A 16262-nucleotide genomic window follows, 5' to 3' on the forward strand; every position below is an offset into this window, starting at 1 on the left:
AACTGCTTCACAGTTCATGACATCTGGATTTTTCCCACCACAGAACCCACTTTTCTGAACTATTCAAGTGGAAACTTTCACTGCAGCACGTCATTCCTGTAACACCTGGCCTCCACATGCCTCTATGCCCTTCCCAGCTCCTACAGCAGTCTCACAAAAACACATCTTCTGTCGCCAACTCAGTGCACTTGCAAGTCCTCCCTCCCCCTCTCCCTCCAGGATAGCCTCCCAATGCTACACCTAGCAGCCCACCATTTTGTCCCTGCCACGTCTCTTCCCTTCCCCTTCCCTTTCGAACAGCACTGCAGCATCTTCCCCCATCCTTCTTCTGTACTTCCACTACTTAACCCTAGCCAAAATTGCTACTCACTGCTGTTGGGCCTCAAGGCCCAAAAAAAAGTGTGTGTGTATTTTGCAAATCTGAATGACGAACCTGTCTGACAGCTTAGTCCCCTTTTAAATGTGCATATTTGCCACTCAATGTCTCCTCTGTGTGGTGAGTAGCAATATATCCTAATTCATATTGTTGTTATTCCATCCCAGATTTTCTACTGTTAAATGGCACAGAATTTGATTAAATGATCATAGTGCTTTTCAAGCTGTGCCATTACCTTTGGTAATTTAGGGGTTATCATAAAGTGATTAAATTACACCAAAATATGCAAATGTACTTTGGATACAGTGTTTAACAACAAATTTATTACTTACTCTATACACTCAATGACTGATGGTGATACTTATGAGCTTCACATATCTTCAATAAAAAAGTTGTTTCTCTGATTAAAGAAAAACATCACCACCATAGGGTTCCTATGCAATTTGTATTTCAAAAGTTCATCATGCTTCTAATCGGATCAGTGCATTATAAAAAATAAGCTATACATTTCAACGTTCATTTTGTACCAGTCTGCCACAGTGTTATGTTCATCAACACATCTAATGCACTAAGAATTCATTCCAGGTACACGGAACAAAAACTCCCCATCATCACTGTCGTAATGAGAATCACCTATCTTGTATGTTCCTGGCAATTCGCTCTTATTTTTGTGTTGTTGGTCTTGATGTGGCTCCTTCTTCAGTTTTGTTGCATTCAGTCTTCCAGTGTCTGCAATCTTGTCACCTCCACGACATAATTGTTTTGGTGGAAGTGTACCAGGATTCAATGCTGAAAGTGAATCTGAAATAACGAATTCAAAATGTTTGTGTATTTTTGATCAAACATACTTTTCAATAAAAGTGAAATGTTGACTTGAACATAACAGAGCTAGATATATGCAATTACTATTAGCACTGGAGAAAATTACACTTAACTGCTAGGATAAAGAAATACAGCTAAAATGTCTCAAAAAATCAAATTATACTCTAACAGTCACCTGAGTTACAAGGCCACATCACAAAATGTAAGGAGAGGGAAGAGACATTCAAACTAACTGCATGGGTGAGATGTAGTGCTGTGAAATGAAGGGACAGCTAACACTTGCAAGAAACTCTACACTTAATTTAAGAAAAAAAGATGTTCAGAGTCAAGGCATCAGCACGATAAACAAATGTAGTTTAACAAGTGTCATCTTTTTCGCCCCCATCACCAACAGTGGTTGTGAAGTGTGGATCCTGGAGGGGGGAAAAATAAATAAATAAATAAAATAGAAATTGATGACATTCCTTTGGGGTAAGTGGGATAGCATTGCCCCAAATGCCTATAGTGTGTAGTGAAGAAAGCAAAGACGACATCATGAACTTCTGAATATTTCCCAGATGTCATAGAAAATGCAGTCTTATTTGTTCCTGCTATTAGTTTTGAAAGTAGAAATACAACTTATAGGATACACAATTTGAATAATGAAATCTTTCAAGGCAGTCATAACTCTTTTCCTTTGTAGGTCACTAATGCAAGTATGAATAATAGCAGTACGTTGTCATTTTCTGCAGATGAATTTTTTTTAAGATGTCTGTTACAAATAAAATCTTTTGTGTTGCCATAAGTATAGTATTTATAAGCCTGAATTTACTTCCTTACTTAGTGTACATTACGATAAAACAAAATTACCTAAGTATAAAATGTATTTTTGACACAGAGTTTTCAAATTTGGAGCTGGTTTTGAAGACACATCAGTGTGTTAACACTACATGTGCTGCAGACAGTAGCTGCTGCAGTCTTTCCTTTACACACAAACTACGCTAAATAATTTAAAATGCGTAGTATGTCAAATGAAATAAAACTTTATGCCTTTGTCAATTTTAGATGTACACCAAAAATTCAGACACTCGGGAACTAAAAAAAACATGGTCATTTTCTCAGGCTAACATGAACTGAATGTATCTTAAGATTTAGAAATGTATTTTAACATGAAGGCAAGTTGATGATGAATGTTGTGCTGGGGTGATTTACTATTGTAGTATTACCATTATGATTTATTTGAAAAAACAGGAACATAAAACCTAAAACACAAAAATAGATTCTATCAATTTTGATGACTGCATTGTCAATATTTTACCCTAGGCTTCTGGATGTGGCTTCATAATCACTTTTGCTTTAGGAGACTCCAATGTATTTCAAATTTTCAATGAATGTATTTAGCTGTTTGTGGCAGTATGCTTAGTATGACTGTCCTGGTGGAAGAGAGAACTGTTTTCACCTACACCCATACTCTGCAAGCCACTGTTGAGTGTGCTGTGTACCACTGTTTCAAATCCAAACCCTAACTGCCGCATGCGACTCTTTTCCACACTTAACAGCCATGTTTGAGGCTGAGCTACCTAGTGTTTGAGACATGTAAAGTCTATACAGGGCTTAACCCTATACTTGCAATCCTGGGGAGTGGTATTTACTCTTAAAGTATATTGATTTGCATACCCAGTCAATAGAGGGCAGCACAGTTCAACATTCTTTGAGAGGCCTTACGAGGTTTGAGAATTTGGATATTTCTCTCATGTAAGAAAAGTTGCCATCCCTGGTTTGAACACTATAGTGCTTTACTATGCATGGTTCTTTGGAAGTGACACACCCTTGGCCTCAATCAACATGTGAATGGAGTACTTAGCTACTTACAGAAGAACCTACAGTTTCATATAGACTCGAACCCATGGCGAAACTTAGCATTTTCCACTTTTACACATCATTGGCAAAGAAGAAAGAAGCAATAAGGAGCACTGAAAGGGGCTCGCATCTCAAATTTTTGGATGTTTATTGTGACACTGACACACTCACTCAGGTCAAGCCTAGAAGAAAGCCAATACCTCACCAGTTTGAGTTAGCTTCACATTTATTTATTCCCCCCCCCCCCCCCCCCTTCCTGTAATATGCCTGGCTTCGATTGAAAATTACAATTATTTCCTTTTATAAGTATGAACCATAAAACCATGCAGTTTGCTCTTTTAAAATAATTTATTTGTGATGAAAAAGCTTTCACTTCAATTAAATGCATTTTCCTTTTAATCATTAGTAACAGTTAAAACTGGATTAAGGATTTTGAGGCCAGCAAACTGGCATTCTGTAGTAATGTTGAACTCTTCAACTCACAATACAGAGAGGTTTTATTTCCAGTATCAAGTTCATTCCTACTTATTGTACAATTAGACCAAAGATAGTCAACTTGTAGTCTGAAACCAAAGCTGCTGATTATCATTGCTTTTATGTGGTGAAAACATCCATATTTACTGGATAATAAGTGCTGTAAAACTTTCTAATAGGATTTTATGGATTATATGGAAGTGTATACTACTATTTTTCTGAAGATGATTAAAAGAGAATTTATGATAAAATAGGCTCAGAGCTATGGTAAATAAATTACTGACACCCAACAATACATGGAAACAATTAATGAATACTGTGAAATCACAGACATAGTGAAAAGATACACAGATCATGAATAAGCATTAAGGCAAGGTGGTGATAAAAGGAGTTTTGCAATCAATGATCCTCCTAAAAAAAAAAATATTTTAATTTGCTGTCCACTACAAAAAGCCACTTATTATCTGCATTTAAGCTTTATTCCAAACAATTATCAGATGACAGAATGAATGTACTATAAAACACTTTTTCTTCCTACTGATGTCATGATCAATGTAATCAGGCACTTTTTACGAACCGCAATGTTAATAATTTGTTTGGAGGCTGAACATTCCATTTTTCCTGAAAAGTAAAGTGAAGATTAGTGATTTTCCTGAAGCTCTCATTCCTTGTGCACAACAGGCAGAAATCTGAGACTGAAGTTATAAGCAAAGCTGCTCAATAGTCCACGATCTTGACATCTGAACTTCCAAGCAGGTTCATATCAGCATACCAGCTAACACAGAGGGTGAGGTTTCAGTTTTGTTGCAGGTTACCCTTTTGCAAACTGATTTCCTTGACTTCACTGAAGTCCATCAGGCAAGGTAACTGAAGCAGTACCTTGTGAGAGAGATTTTTGAAAGAGAATCACTCTTCCCAACTCTTAATTCATGCAGGGTTTCCCACTGCTGAGATCTTATGATATTGTATTGCATCTAACCAGTTTCCAGCACCTGGTGTCATCTGCTGCTGACATAATGAACTTATAGTGAAATAACTTGCACAAAAAAAGTATGCCCTATACATTATGTTGTAATGGCACACAGTTAGATACCATTTCAACAGTACACAATAACTGAATATCTCAAACTGTTTTCATAACATCTTTATTGTTTCTGCAGAATGTGTTCAGTGGTGATCACTGAATAGATGCAAGTAGTGTAAAGAGCTAGAGAAAACATTTTGAGAGTGGAAATACTGACTCTGAATATTAGGCTTTCACAGGCCACTCCCCTTAGTTACCACACTGTAAGATTTCTATACATGACTTACCACAATAACTAACAGCTGCTTGGGGCGCCAAGCTGAAAGGGGTACCTAGGTGCAAGATTTGTGTACATTAGTAGTGAAAACTGACAACAGCTAGAAATGCATGACAGTAAAGCGAAAGGAGGGGGGTGTCAAATGATAAGTCACTAGGGTGGAAAAATGATCTCGAACTGGCCCTGTTCACTATCGTGGACAAAAATTTGGAAAGGATGAAGTAATGTATTAGCACAAACAGACCAACAGCCATAGGTAGAATTTTGAGTTTCTGTGACGTAGGGCAAAAAAGCCGCTCAAGAAGGATGCTGTTAAGCTATTGTTCAGTAGTATAATGTACATCTTTAAGTGACACATATTTCATAACAGAACAAAGTAAGAAGTATGGCTTGGGAAATCAGTGTGGTTTCTTTTGCAGTTCAAAAATGGCTCCTTCAGATTACCAGTAACTTGGCTTTGACAAAAAATCAGTATGAAGTGAACAATCGCAAAGAAGTCACGAGTTGGAATTTAGACATCAAAAACTCCATGTGGCTCCAAGTTTGTTCTAAAAAATGTATTTACAACAGAAAATTGCAGATCAAGTGCATAAAATTTATTTGAAATTTTGTAACAGACTTTTGGTGTCGATCTTTTTTTTTTTCCCTTACTTTCGAAAAGAACTACAGTGAACTCCCATTTATCCGAACTGTTCTTATCCAAAATCCGCTTTACCTGAACAAATTTTTCCAATTTTCGCAGCTCTCATTGGCGCTGTCTGATGCACAGCACAGCTACGCTCTCGGCTAGCTAGACTGACACTTGACAAGTTTCAACTTGTCTGCACTTGGAGCCATGCATTCACTGGTGTTTTTCAGCAGCCTACTGCTAATCAGTGCACTAGCACTTGTCAAAAGTCCGAATGTGGTCAATTCGTGTGTATGTTGGTTGAATTTTTAGCGTGTTTCTTGTTCGTATTGTGTGGTTTCATGCCACTGCAATCTATTGGAACTCCTTGAAAGTACAGTACGTACAGTACTGCTCTATGCACTGCGGCGCAACCCTGTTCAAAACCGACAATGACAGTGGGGCACCAAACACTTTCTGCCTGTTGTCGATTCATCAGATGAAGCTGAGCGTTTAACAATTTAATAGTGAATGTACAACACACTGTTGTGTTACCACGTGGGCTTGGGTAGGACAGGGGAGAGGAGATAGATGTATCGAGTGTTTTCATTCAATGGCTGCCACAGCCTGGTTTCAAAAGTCAAAAGCTTTGTAAATTGCATCTCGAGTATTGTCAAGTTGTGCGTCTGTGTGTTTTCAATTCAATGTTTCATGCTTACGCTACATGCTTTAAAATGTCCAGAGACAACAGTGGCGGGGTATATATATATATATATAAAGAAAGATGATGAGACTTACCAAACAAAAGCGCTGGCAGGTCGATAGACACACAAACACAAATATACACACAAAATTCAAGCTTTCGCAACAAACTGTTGCCTCATCAGGAAAGAGGGGAAGGAGAGGGAAAGACGAAAGGATGTGGGTTTTAAGGGAGAGGATAAGGAGTCATTCCAATCCCGGGAGCGGAAATCATTGATATATATATATATATATATATATCGAGTGTCAGTAAAAAAAATGCTGAATGTGACTACATGCGCGAAACAAATAAAAGAATGTGATCTCATTGGAACAAAAGCTTCGAGCTTTGCAGAGAATTGATGCTGGTGAGCCACTCGCAAAAGTTACTGCGGATTTGAACATTGGTAGGAGTACAATTATTGTGGCATGAAGAAATAAGAGCCAAAGGTGTGCCAGTTTCAGGTCATCTACTTCGACAAAAAGCAATGACTTTTTATGAGCCGATTCACAGCGGCAACTGATGGACCAAGGTGTTCTTGAGGCGATGAAAAAACATTATGGACGTAAGCTGCTGGAATACTTTATCAGTGTGATTGATGCTGAAGAAGATTTTGTGCAAGCTCTTAAAAAAATTGATGTTTTAAGAGTCATTAATTGGATTGCTGATGCTTGGAATCTAATTCCTGCAATTTCTCTCATTAGGTTTTGTAAAAAACTCTTACGTCATAAGGCATCTCATCAGTGGTGGGAAGAAGAAGGCAAAATCGAAACTCAAGGTGACATGCCAGAAACAGATGAAAATGATGCAATTTTTGTGAGAGAAGCTGGAGAAGCTACCGGGTTGTGAAGACGCGAACTTTGAAGACGTTGAGGAGTGGATGGAAAATGACATTTTTTGATTTGACAGAGGAAGAAATCATTGAAATTCCGACCAATCAGAAAGCATCAGAAGAATATGTCTCTGATGATGAAGCAGAGAAGATTCCTCACACAGCTGGTTACGAAGCGATCCAAATCGCCCTGGAGTACATCAGCCAACAGGAGGAGCAGACTTATCCCGAAAGTGTTTGTTTCCAACATTGGAGATATATTGCCGCAACAAAGGTTTCTCAAGCTAAAAAACAAAAAAACCATTACAGGCTTTATTACCAAAAAATAAATTCCAATGAAGTGTCCTAGAACTTCAATGTCCATAAGCAAAATTTTTGTTGTTGTTTTTACTTTAAAGTTCCTCTAGAGAAACTTTTCATTCCTTTGAGTAGAAGTTTATTTTGTATTCAAAAGAGTAGGTAATAAAATGAAAACTCCTTTTTTTCCTGCTGCCAAAAAAGATGGATTTTTTGTGTCAGAACGCAAAATAAACAAGCTTTGTTACACAGCATTTAAAAACTGAGTTTTCAATCATACTTTGGCACCTTTTTAACACATCAACACAATTTTTTCAGTCAAAAACATGCAGGCTTATTCACAACCATATCAATAACATTCTACATATCCTACACACATTTTATGAACATATTTGGCGATATTAATGCAATTCAGGGTGTTTCATGTGTGAAAACAGAGGGGCTTTGGTTTATCTGAAATTTTTGTTATCAGAACCAGCCACCATCCCAATTATTTCAGATAAACAGATGTTTACTGTATTGCTCATGAGTGTTGGTACAGTTTTTGTGATTTCAAATATCTGTTTGTAAAGTTGGTGCATAAACAATAGTTTCCACAATATTTTAAAGAAGTACAGTAGCGGAATCAGGGAAAAAAATCTGTCTGTTGCTGACAACAAAATCAGTCAGTTATTCAAACATTACTTAAACTATGAACTGTGTGTGGGTGACAATACCAGATGAAAATAAAAGTATATACATCATTTACAAATTATTATGACTAAATAAAATGGCTGGGTATTATCCACAATGTTGAACAGGCTTAAGCAACACAAAGTGATTGTGCACATTACAAAAAACAGTAGTCTTCAACTTGAAGGAAAAACTAGGATTTAATGTCCTGTTGAGTAGTCATTTGCGACATAGAAGCAGCTCAGAATAAGGAAAGATGGAGCAGGAAATTGGCGAAGTCGTTTCAAAAGGAACTATCTTGACTTTAGCCTACCTAAGTGGTTTGGGTGAACAAAAAAAAAAAAAATAAATAAATAAAAAAAAATAAATAAATAAAAAAAATAAAAAAAAATAAAAAAAATAATCTGGATGGCTGGATGTGGAGTTATTTGAACTTCTGTCGCCCCAAATATGAGTCCAGTGAATTAACCACTGTGACACCCCACTCTCAACCTGAAGGAAGGTTCGTTCTACTGAGGGTGGTTATTAGTTTTGTTTTCACCTTGTATTCCACCAACCTAAGAGCTAACTCATCAAGACAACCCTGAAAAATACTCATTTTAACACTTAATTCAAACCACAATACTAGCTGCCTATTTTAAGACATAGCCTTTTTATGGCAAATTCTTTCCCTAGGTGAGGCTGATGTATGTGTATATTCCACAAGCCACTGTACAATGCATGGTGGAGGGTACATCATACCAATGATGTCTATTTTAGGTCCTATTTCACTATTTTAGTGTGTGAGGTGAAAAAATGTCTGTCTATATTCATCTTTACATGCCCTAATCTTTCTTATCTCATTTTAATGTTTACTTAATGACATACACAATTGTTACAGCATAATGGTCACACACTCTTCTTGAAACACTAGTTCTCTATATTTAGCCACTAGGGTTTTGCAAGAACTGCATCATCTTTCTTCCACGGATTCCCATTTCAGTTACTTGGTGTTATATTTTCGTATATGCTGCATCAACCTGTTACATTAGTAGCAGCATGCCTCTGAAATTATTTGATTTCTATTATCACATCTGCTTGATAAGGACTTCAAGCACTGGAGCAGGGCTGGGTTTATTCAAAGTCTTGTATGTAATTTCCTTTAAAGGTGAACTGCACTTTCTCAGGTCCTTTCCAACCCCACCAGTTCTCTTCCCTAATACTGATTTTACAAGATTGTACCATTTCAAATTTCTCCTTGGAGTTAACACTACATACTTATACAATGTGACATGCTCACGATGTTCACCACTATCCTTGTAGTCAAATACTATCAGGTTCTTAATCTTCATTTACAGGCGGTATCTTGTATTTATCCACGGTTCAAGAGTTGCCAATCATTACACCCAGTTGTAACTCTGTCCAAGTCTTCCTGCATTCCCTTATGATCGTACTATGATGAGACTTTCTTGTGAGCAACAGCATCATTAATGAACAGTCTGCTGATCCTATACGATAAACCATTTATGTATACTGACAACATCACAGGTACTATTATGCTTTCATTGCTATAGAACTTTTGCAGCTGAGTACAACATACTGGATTTTATTAGTCAAACGGTCCTCGAGTCAGTCACATATTTGTGAAGATACTCCGTATGATCATATCTTGGCTAGTAGTTGATGTTGTAAATGCCTAACACATTTCAAAAATATAAGATGGCACAATCTACCTCTTTGCCTGCATCTCTTGTTAGCAAGATGTGTGTGAATACAGCAAGCTTTGTTTCACACAAGTTGTTTCTCTTGAATCCATACTAATTGAGAGACGCTAGATTTTCTCCCAGACTGTCATAATGTTTGAGCTAAGAATATACTCTATATTCTAAGACTTTCACTCAATGCATTTTATATTCGGTCTGTTGAAAGAAGTTTATACAGTGCTGGTTTTCTTCTTCTTCTTGCCACCAGAGTGGATGTTTCTGGGGTATAGTGTACACCTGACATATCCAGAACAACTTCAGAAGTATCCACTGTGTATCGTAGGTCAAAGAATCTACAGCGAATCTCATCACAGAACCAGTGAAGCTTCTAGTTTACACTAATGACTTTTCTCTAGACCAGAGGGCCCAAGTCAGTTCTCAGAACAATGCTGCAAAACAAAAGCTGTGCAGATACCTCATGAGTGAGGCTAGCTGTCTTCACCATGTCACCAGTCTCCAGAAAGAACTGGGAATGGTCTCGAAACTCAGGTGAGGGACATCTTTCGTTCTAATGTAAAGGGTGACCTCCAGGTGACTGCAACCTGCACGCTCAATTACTGCTCGGCTCCTTCCACCTGGTCAACAATTCCTACAAGAGTACACATCAAGTGGGCATTTTGACTATTTCCCTTCCATGATCCTTTTCCCCTAAGAGGGGTCACTGTGCATCTATCATTGAAACTCCCTACCACTACTTTCTTTCCTGTCTGTGGATGACCTGACCATGAGAGAGAAGAGACCACTGTCTCATGAGCCAGAGATGTATGGCCTGCTGGCTCTGCCTCATAAGTAGTGGGAGGTCACAGCCTTTCAGCATTAACCTCATACAACTTCCTCATGAAACACTGCCATGTCTGGTTACGTCCCACCAGCCACCATCAGATGACCAGCTGGCATCAGACTGGGGTTCTCTGTGGTTCACATCACCAAAAGGCTACACTGGTATGTTCCGAGACATTTCCGCAATGGGAGACTATCCTGTCATTCCATCACGAGTGCAACATACAGCAGCCATATGATGTTAGTGAAAGGCGGCCAATGCAGCTTCCAGCTGTTCATGAACAGAAGCCAACTCCCGCATTACGATCTCACAATGGCCGCAATCCCTAGCCATATCCTCATATGTACTTAGCCCTTTCAAAGACAAAAATTAGGGGAATTAAGTGTAAGACAAGGTTGCACTTACATGAAGACTAAACCAAGATCAAAATCAAGCTGCTGTCATAAGAGTAAGTAGTGACTGCACAGTACCTGAGGCAGTACTCAATGTTATTAAAGGTTGCTGGATATTGATATTATAATTATTAATATCAGGGAACACTTGCAATTGTGGTGGCATGTAACTACACAACTAAGTTAGCTCACTCTGCACTAACAATTGCAAAATATGTTAACTTTTACAATAAAATTAAAAACTTATAGAAACGGCTAAATAAACAGTTACAATTCACTTCTTGGCGGCATGTAAGAAAACAAGTAAACTACATGATGCAAACAAACTAGGTAGTGCTACTACTGCTCCTCACTGCTCTACGACTGAAGCATTACTGATATTTGACAGGTAAATACTATAACCTAAACAGACACCACCAAGTCTGAAGTTCATACTGCTGTTCATACAATCAATTAACTGAGCTAATGAGTCAGTCTTATGGAACACTAGTTTCAGTCAAGGTAATTACTGAAGTTACACTGATCAATAGGACTTTTCTTAAGGTCGAAGTCAGTAGTTATTATTATTAATATTGGTGTGTGCCACCAATTTGTTTTTATAACAATATGTTGCTCCTTGAACTAACCAAAAAAGACATAAAACAAGAGCATATTTTCCAGTAATTCACACTAACTTACCAGAAGATGGAAGCTGAGCTTTTTCCCTCGACATAAATTTCATTAAATGGGTTTTCAGTTTTTCATCTATATCTAGTTTCCCGTCTCCCAACAGCTTCCAGTTTCTTTTTACACTTTCATTGTACTTCAGTATTCTCTCTCTATCTTGTGGACTCCAATTTGCCTTTAGAATTTTCTACTGAAAAAGAAAATCAAAATTATAAAGTGGCCAAACTAGTCAAGAATATGAACACCTTCATCTGGCCTTACTGAGTACATGAAGCATTTGCTCACCAGTCAGTGCATTTCTTCTTCAAATTTCTTACAGCTGATTGCTTTGTACTAGGTCATATCACAGTATATACACGAGTACTTCAACTTACAGTAAATGATTCTAGGTGAACAACTCTTAATATAAATTAAAAAAAAAAAAAAGTGCAACAAAAGAAACCTCACAGTTTAGATATGAAAAAAAACTGAGATTTACTATGTACAGCTCTCACATATGCCAGAAGAATATTTGAAACAGGACACACAAAATAACGCACAGCTCTCAGTACAATAATAAAAAATAAAAAAAATTGCACAGACATCAGTCCACCTGCCAACTCTCTCAGGTAACAAGGGAAACTACCCATTGCACCCCCCACAGATTTAGTGGTAAGATGGCCAGTGGATAGCCAGTCAAAGACTAAAGACAGATCAAGCATAAAAACAGGAAGACGATGTACTGAACTGCGGGAGAAGAAAAAGCAGAATAGAAACAGGACAGAAATGTAACACGGAGCAGCCTGAAAGAGGAGGATCATTGTGGTTAAGTGGTTACGGTGGTAGAGTGTAAAGTGGGCGAGCCAACTTCGAAACTAACTCATGGTTTTTTTTTTTTTTTTTTTTTTTTTTTCCCACAACGTTCTGAAGTGTCTGTCCTGTCATTGAAATGTTTTTGTATCTTTCTGCAATTTTGGCAGTTGTCATACTATAGATAGGTTATAGAACATACATTACTGTCACAAGTAAATGTGATGAATAGTGAGAGCACATGAGATACCACACAGATGTCTCACAGAAATGAAAACAACAAATAAATGGGTGTGAACTATGTTATACCAAAGGAATTCAATGGTAAAAACTTCCAAAATGGCACAAAATTTCAAAAACGTTAAAAACATACATTATGACAGGGTACAGAGAAACTGTTGCGTTTATTTGTTGAAACTTATGTGACAAACTATTATATTTTTATCACTTCCTTGAGAGAGAGCATATTCACATTCATACGGACACCTATATCGGGCAAGGAGGCACACCACACTCACTTACCAGGCGCACAAATTAGTGAAGTCTATAAGGTTTTCTTATATCATATAACACACGTACTTTCACTAATGCCATGTATAACACACCAGATGTGCTTTCCAGTGGAGGATTTGGTTGACTTACTGCCTTGTCATCAAATGTTTGCAGTTCCTATTTGAAGGCCACTTCCTTTTGGCTGTCAATAGAATATTTGTGCAGAATCAACTGTCATAATAGGTCCCTTCCTTACACCTCACAGTTGCGAATGAATGTTGCACCACAACACAGACACAAAAATGAATTCAGTGAACAGCAGGGATGGAGGTTTGAACACAGCTCACCTGCTTGACAGTCCAACACTGTGGCCACTGAACCACAACACCATCGCTGTTTTAGGCTGCTCTATATTGCACTTCCTGTCCTTGAATCGTTCACTGTTTCTATTCTGCTTTTTTTCACAATTCAGTACACTTCCTGTTTTCATGCTTGATTTGTGTTCAGTTTTTGATGAACTGTCTGCTTGGCCCTCTTACCACTAAATCTGAGGGAGGAGTGATGGAGAGTTTTCCTTGTAAGCAGAAATACATCCCACTGATAGGTAGTGGTGGGGAGAGGGGTTGCTTCTAGGGATTGGTAAATGCTGACAATTGGAAGTATGTATGATTAGGCTTCTAAAAAAGTTGCGAAAGTAAAGTTATGATGCTAAAATCTTCACTTTTGCAGTCCTTTACATAATTTGAGAAATTTTCTCATTCTTTAAAGCTCTGTATCTTGGTAAGTATGCGATATAAAAACATGTATAGCTAGTGTAAACCGAAGGAAATTTAATGCCCTAGAAGAGAAGTTGAAATTATTTTTGTCACAGAATGCAAAGAGAAGAAATTATAGAAAGAAAAAACTGACAACAGTTCCAAAAATGGTGTGGTGTTTTTGGCTCTCCCATGTTAGCACAGTGTTATCAAAGTCGCAAACTTAAATCGTAGACTATGGACAACCAACATACAACTAGTTCAGAGATATATGATATAAGACTCTAGTTCTCTGTTTATTGATGCTTTTCATATCATATCAACTCATAATTTTGAGTAGTTCTATCATAGCATATACCAGAATGAAAGTAAGCACACTTCCTTCTTGCAGTAGCATTAACAGAAATAAGTAATCTGGTGAACAAAGCAAAGGTTTCCACCAAGGAATTAAAATTTTAAACTTGATTTTTTTTCCCCTGTTGATTTTCATGTTTAGCATATGATTTACATAAAATTTCACATCTTCCATAACAATGATTTTGCCATATTTAACTAGAAGGTTTTTTATTAAACTTTTATTTGTCAGTGTTAGTGGCAACACATTATTGTACAAATCAGGAAAAACACTGGTAACAGAACCCTACAGTAGCCTGCCCAGCCCAACCTACCGCCCGCATTACACTATTACAGATTCAAGTTGCCTTTTTGTTGACAATGGAGATATACTCCACCTCTGCTTCATGCTGATTTCCAGTTCTCAAAGTCTTGTGTATAGTCATACTCTCAATTCCCTATGTTCCAAATTTACGTGGGAATAAAATAGTTTACACACAATGTAATGGTTTTGCCACATCAATATCTACTACTCTAAGCTTCCCATTTAGTCCTGAGAGAGCAATGAGAATAAAGTCTTTACACTACCAAAAAGCTTTTTGCTGCTGCTGCATCATGGAAGGCAACAATATAAATACATATGTACATAAAAAATAAAAGTTGACACAATGGTAACTGCGCCAATGGGGAGAATAACAAATATTTTGTGCTGTTAGGGCTTGGATGGTTATTTCAGGGGTTGGGCTACATCTGGTATTAATTAAAAGAATATTTATAGGCAATACACAATAACAAGACATCAATCATTCACACTGACAACCCTAAAATTAATTTTTAATTTCACAGGATAGAAGTCTCAAATAGTCTGTCTCATGGCAACTGGCATGTACTATTCTCACACTGTCTCTTATCATACACTAGATCCACATATAATCTACTGCAAGCATACCTTTACAGCAGTCTGTGAAACTGGAAAGCTTTCTGAGAGTCTAGCAACATCCCACTCTTCTGGGTTGTTGTTATGAAGATATCGCATCTGTTCTTTTTCTTCCCAGAACACCATATTTGGTTCCTTGGCTTTCTTGAAATACTTCCTTTCAACAATTTTCATTGCCTGCACATGTTTCTGTCTTTTGATCTCTCTGAAATAAGAAAAATACAATTAATAAACAATGTAGAGTATTAAAAATTTATAGGTACACATACATTCTTACATTAAAAATTCAATAAACTTTACGAGTAACGCTTTGTCCACTTATCAGGTTAGCATCAACAACATAATAATACTGAATGCTAAGAATAACTACACGTTTTACAATTCTAAGGCAACCCTGTTTTGTAAACTCTAAAAACATTTTGCTTAATTTCTAACAAGGAAAATCGGTGCGGTATATATAGTCTTAAAACTGACGTGGAGAATGTACCTAAATGTAAATTAACTTTGTCAACTAACCGACACAATGCAAATGAAAACACACTATTCTTAAGCACCAAGTTTCCACTCAACATTTGCGCACACTATGGACTCCGTATGCCACTCTACACCGGGTGGCGTATGTTACTAGTTACAAATGTTACTATTACAACTGAGATGGACGTTCAAAGTTTCATAACATAAACTAACCTTTCATGGTCATCAAAGGCTTTGTCAGCATTCATTACGTCTAACTCGAAATCATCAATATCATCTTCAAAATTCGTCGGTAGGCCCTTTTCTTCCTGCGAAATTGCCCGTAGTCTCAAATTCACTCCAGGATTGTTTGGCGTCGACTCTCTGAGTTCACGAAAGTGTTTTTTCTTTGCCATGTGCACAGTAGTTGTCGAAATATTTTTCCACAGTTTTAACTGCAAAAAGCGAGCCATATCAGAGTTATTTTACTCTTGTTTATACCGTTTCAGGTCTGGAACTCTTTAACGAAATCACATGTAGTATGTAACTGAGACATCACGCCTGACGCAACCATAACAAAAATATTATGATTCAACTCACTGCTGTTTATTCAGGGCGACCAACATCACACTACATTCTAGAAATTCCCGACTCCGGTAACGAAGCGAGCAGAACTACAGCGAGCCTTGTGAAATTCAGCGATCATACGCGGCGTGCAACGCAACTGAAAGTAAATATTTACTACTGACTACATTTTGATTGAAAGAACAGAGAAATTAGATGCAGATGGAAAAGGATTGTCTTTCTACAGGCTTAGAGTTTGCTTCAATTTCCCGACGATAACAGGGCATAGGCAAGCGCAATGAGCTTAGTGCCAACGGTAGAAAAACATATATAATAATAAGCGCGGCTTCTTGATGCTGAGAAATACGGTGAGATCTATAGTTAATAAACAACGGA

At 37.5% G+C, this 16262-nt stretch overlaps 1 protein-coding gene across 1 annotated transcript; it reads right to left on the minus strand.

Annotated features, from left to right (window-relative positions):
• Positions 1–694: 694 nt before the first annotated feature.
• LOC126249665 (neugrin) lies at positions 695–15903 on the minus strand. Its single transcript, XM_049951346.1, has 4 exons — positions 15537–15903; positions 14862–15054; positions 11556–11730; positions 695–1177 (listed from the first exon to the last, which is right to left on the minus strand). Exons 1-4 carry the CDS (start codon positions 15773–15775, stop codon positions 945–947), a joined length of 840 nt encoding a protein of 279 aa, XP_049807303.1. The 5' UTR covers positions 15776–15903; the 3' UTR covers positions 695–944.
• Between the last annotated feature and the right edge of the window lie 359 nt (positions 15904–16262).

The sequence above is a fragment of the Schistocerca nitens genome, chromosome 3 (assembly GCF_023898315.1).
Source record: "Schistocerca nitens isolate TAMUIC-IGC-003100 chromosome 3, iqSchNite1.1, whole genome shotgun sequence".
Lineage (NCBI taxonomy): Eukaryota > Metazoa > Arthropoda > Insecta > Orthoptera > Acrididae > Schistocerca > Schistocerca nitens.

Excerpts from the sequence above, each read along its gene's own strand:
- LOC126249665 (XM_049951346.1), bottom strand. The coding sequence starts at position 15,775 with ATGGCTCGCTTTTTGCAGTTAAAACTGTGGAAAAATATTTCGACAACT. Across the intron at positions 15,055-15,536 it reads GCCTTTGATGACCATGAAAG|AGAGATCAAAAGACAGAAAC; the intron begins GTTAGTTTATGT and ends TTCTTATTTCAG. Across the intron at positions 11,731-14,861 it reads TTTCACAGACTGCTGTAAAG|AAAATTCTAAAGGCAAATTG; the intron begins GTATGCTTGCAG and ends CTTTTTCAGTAG.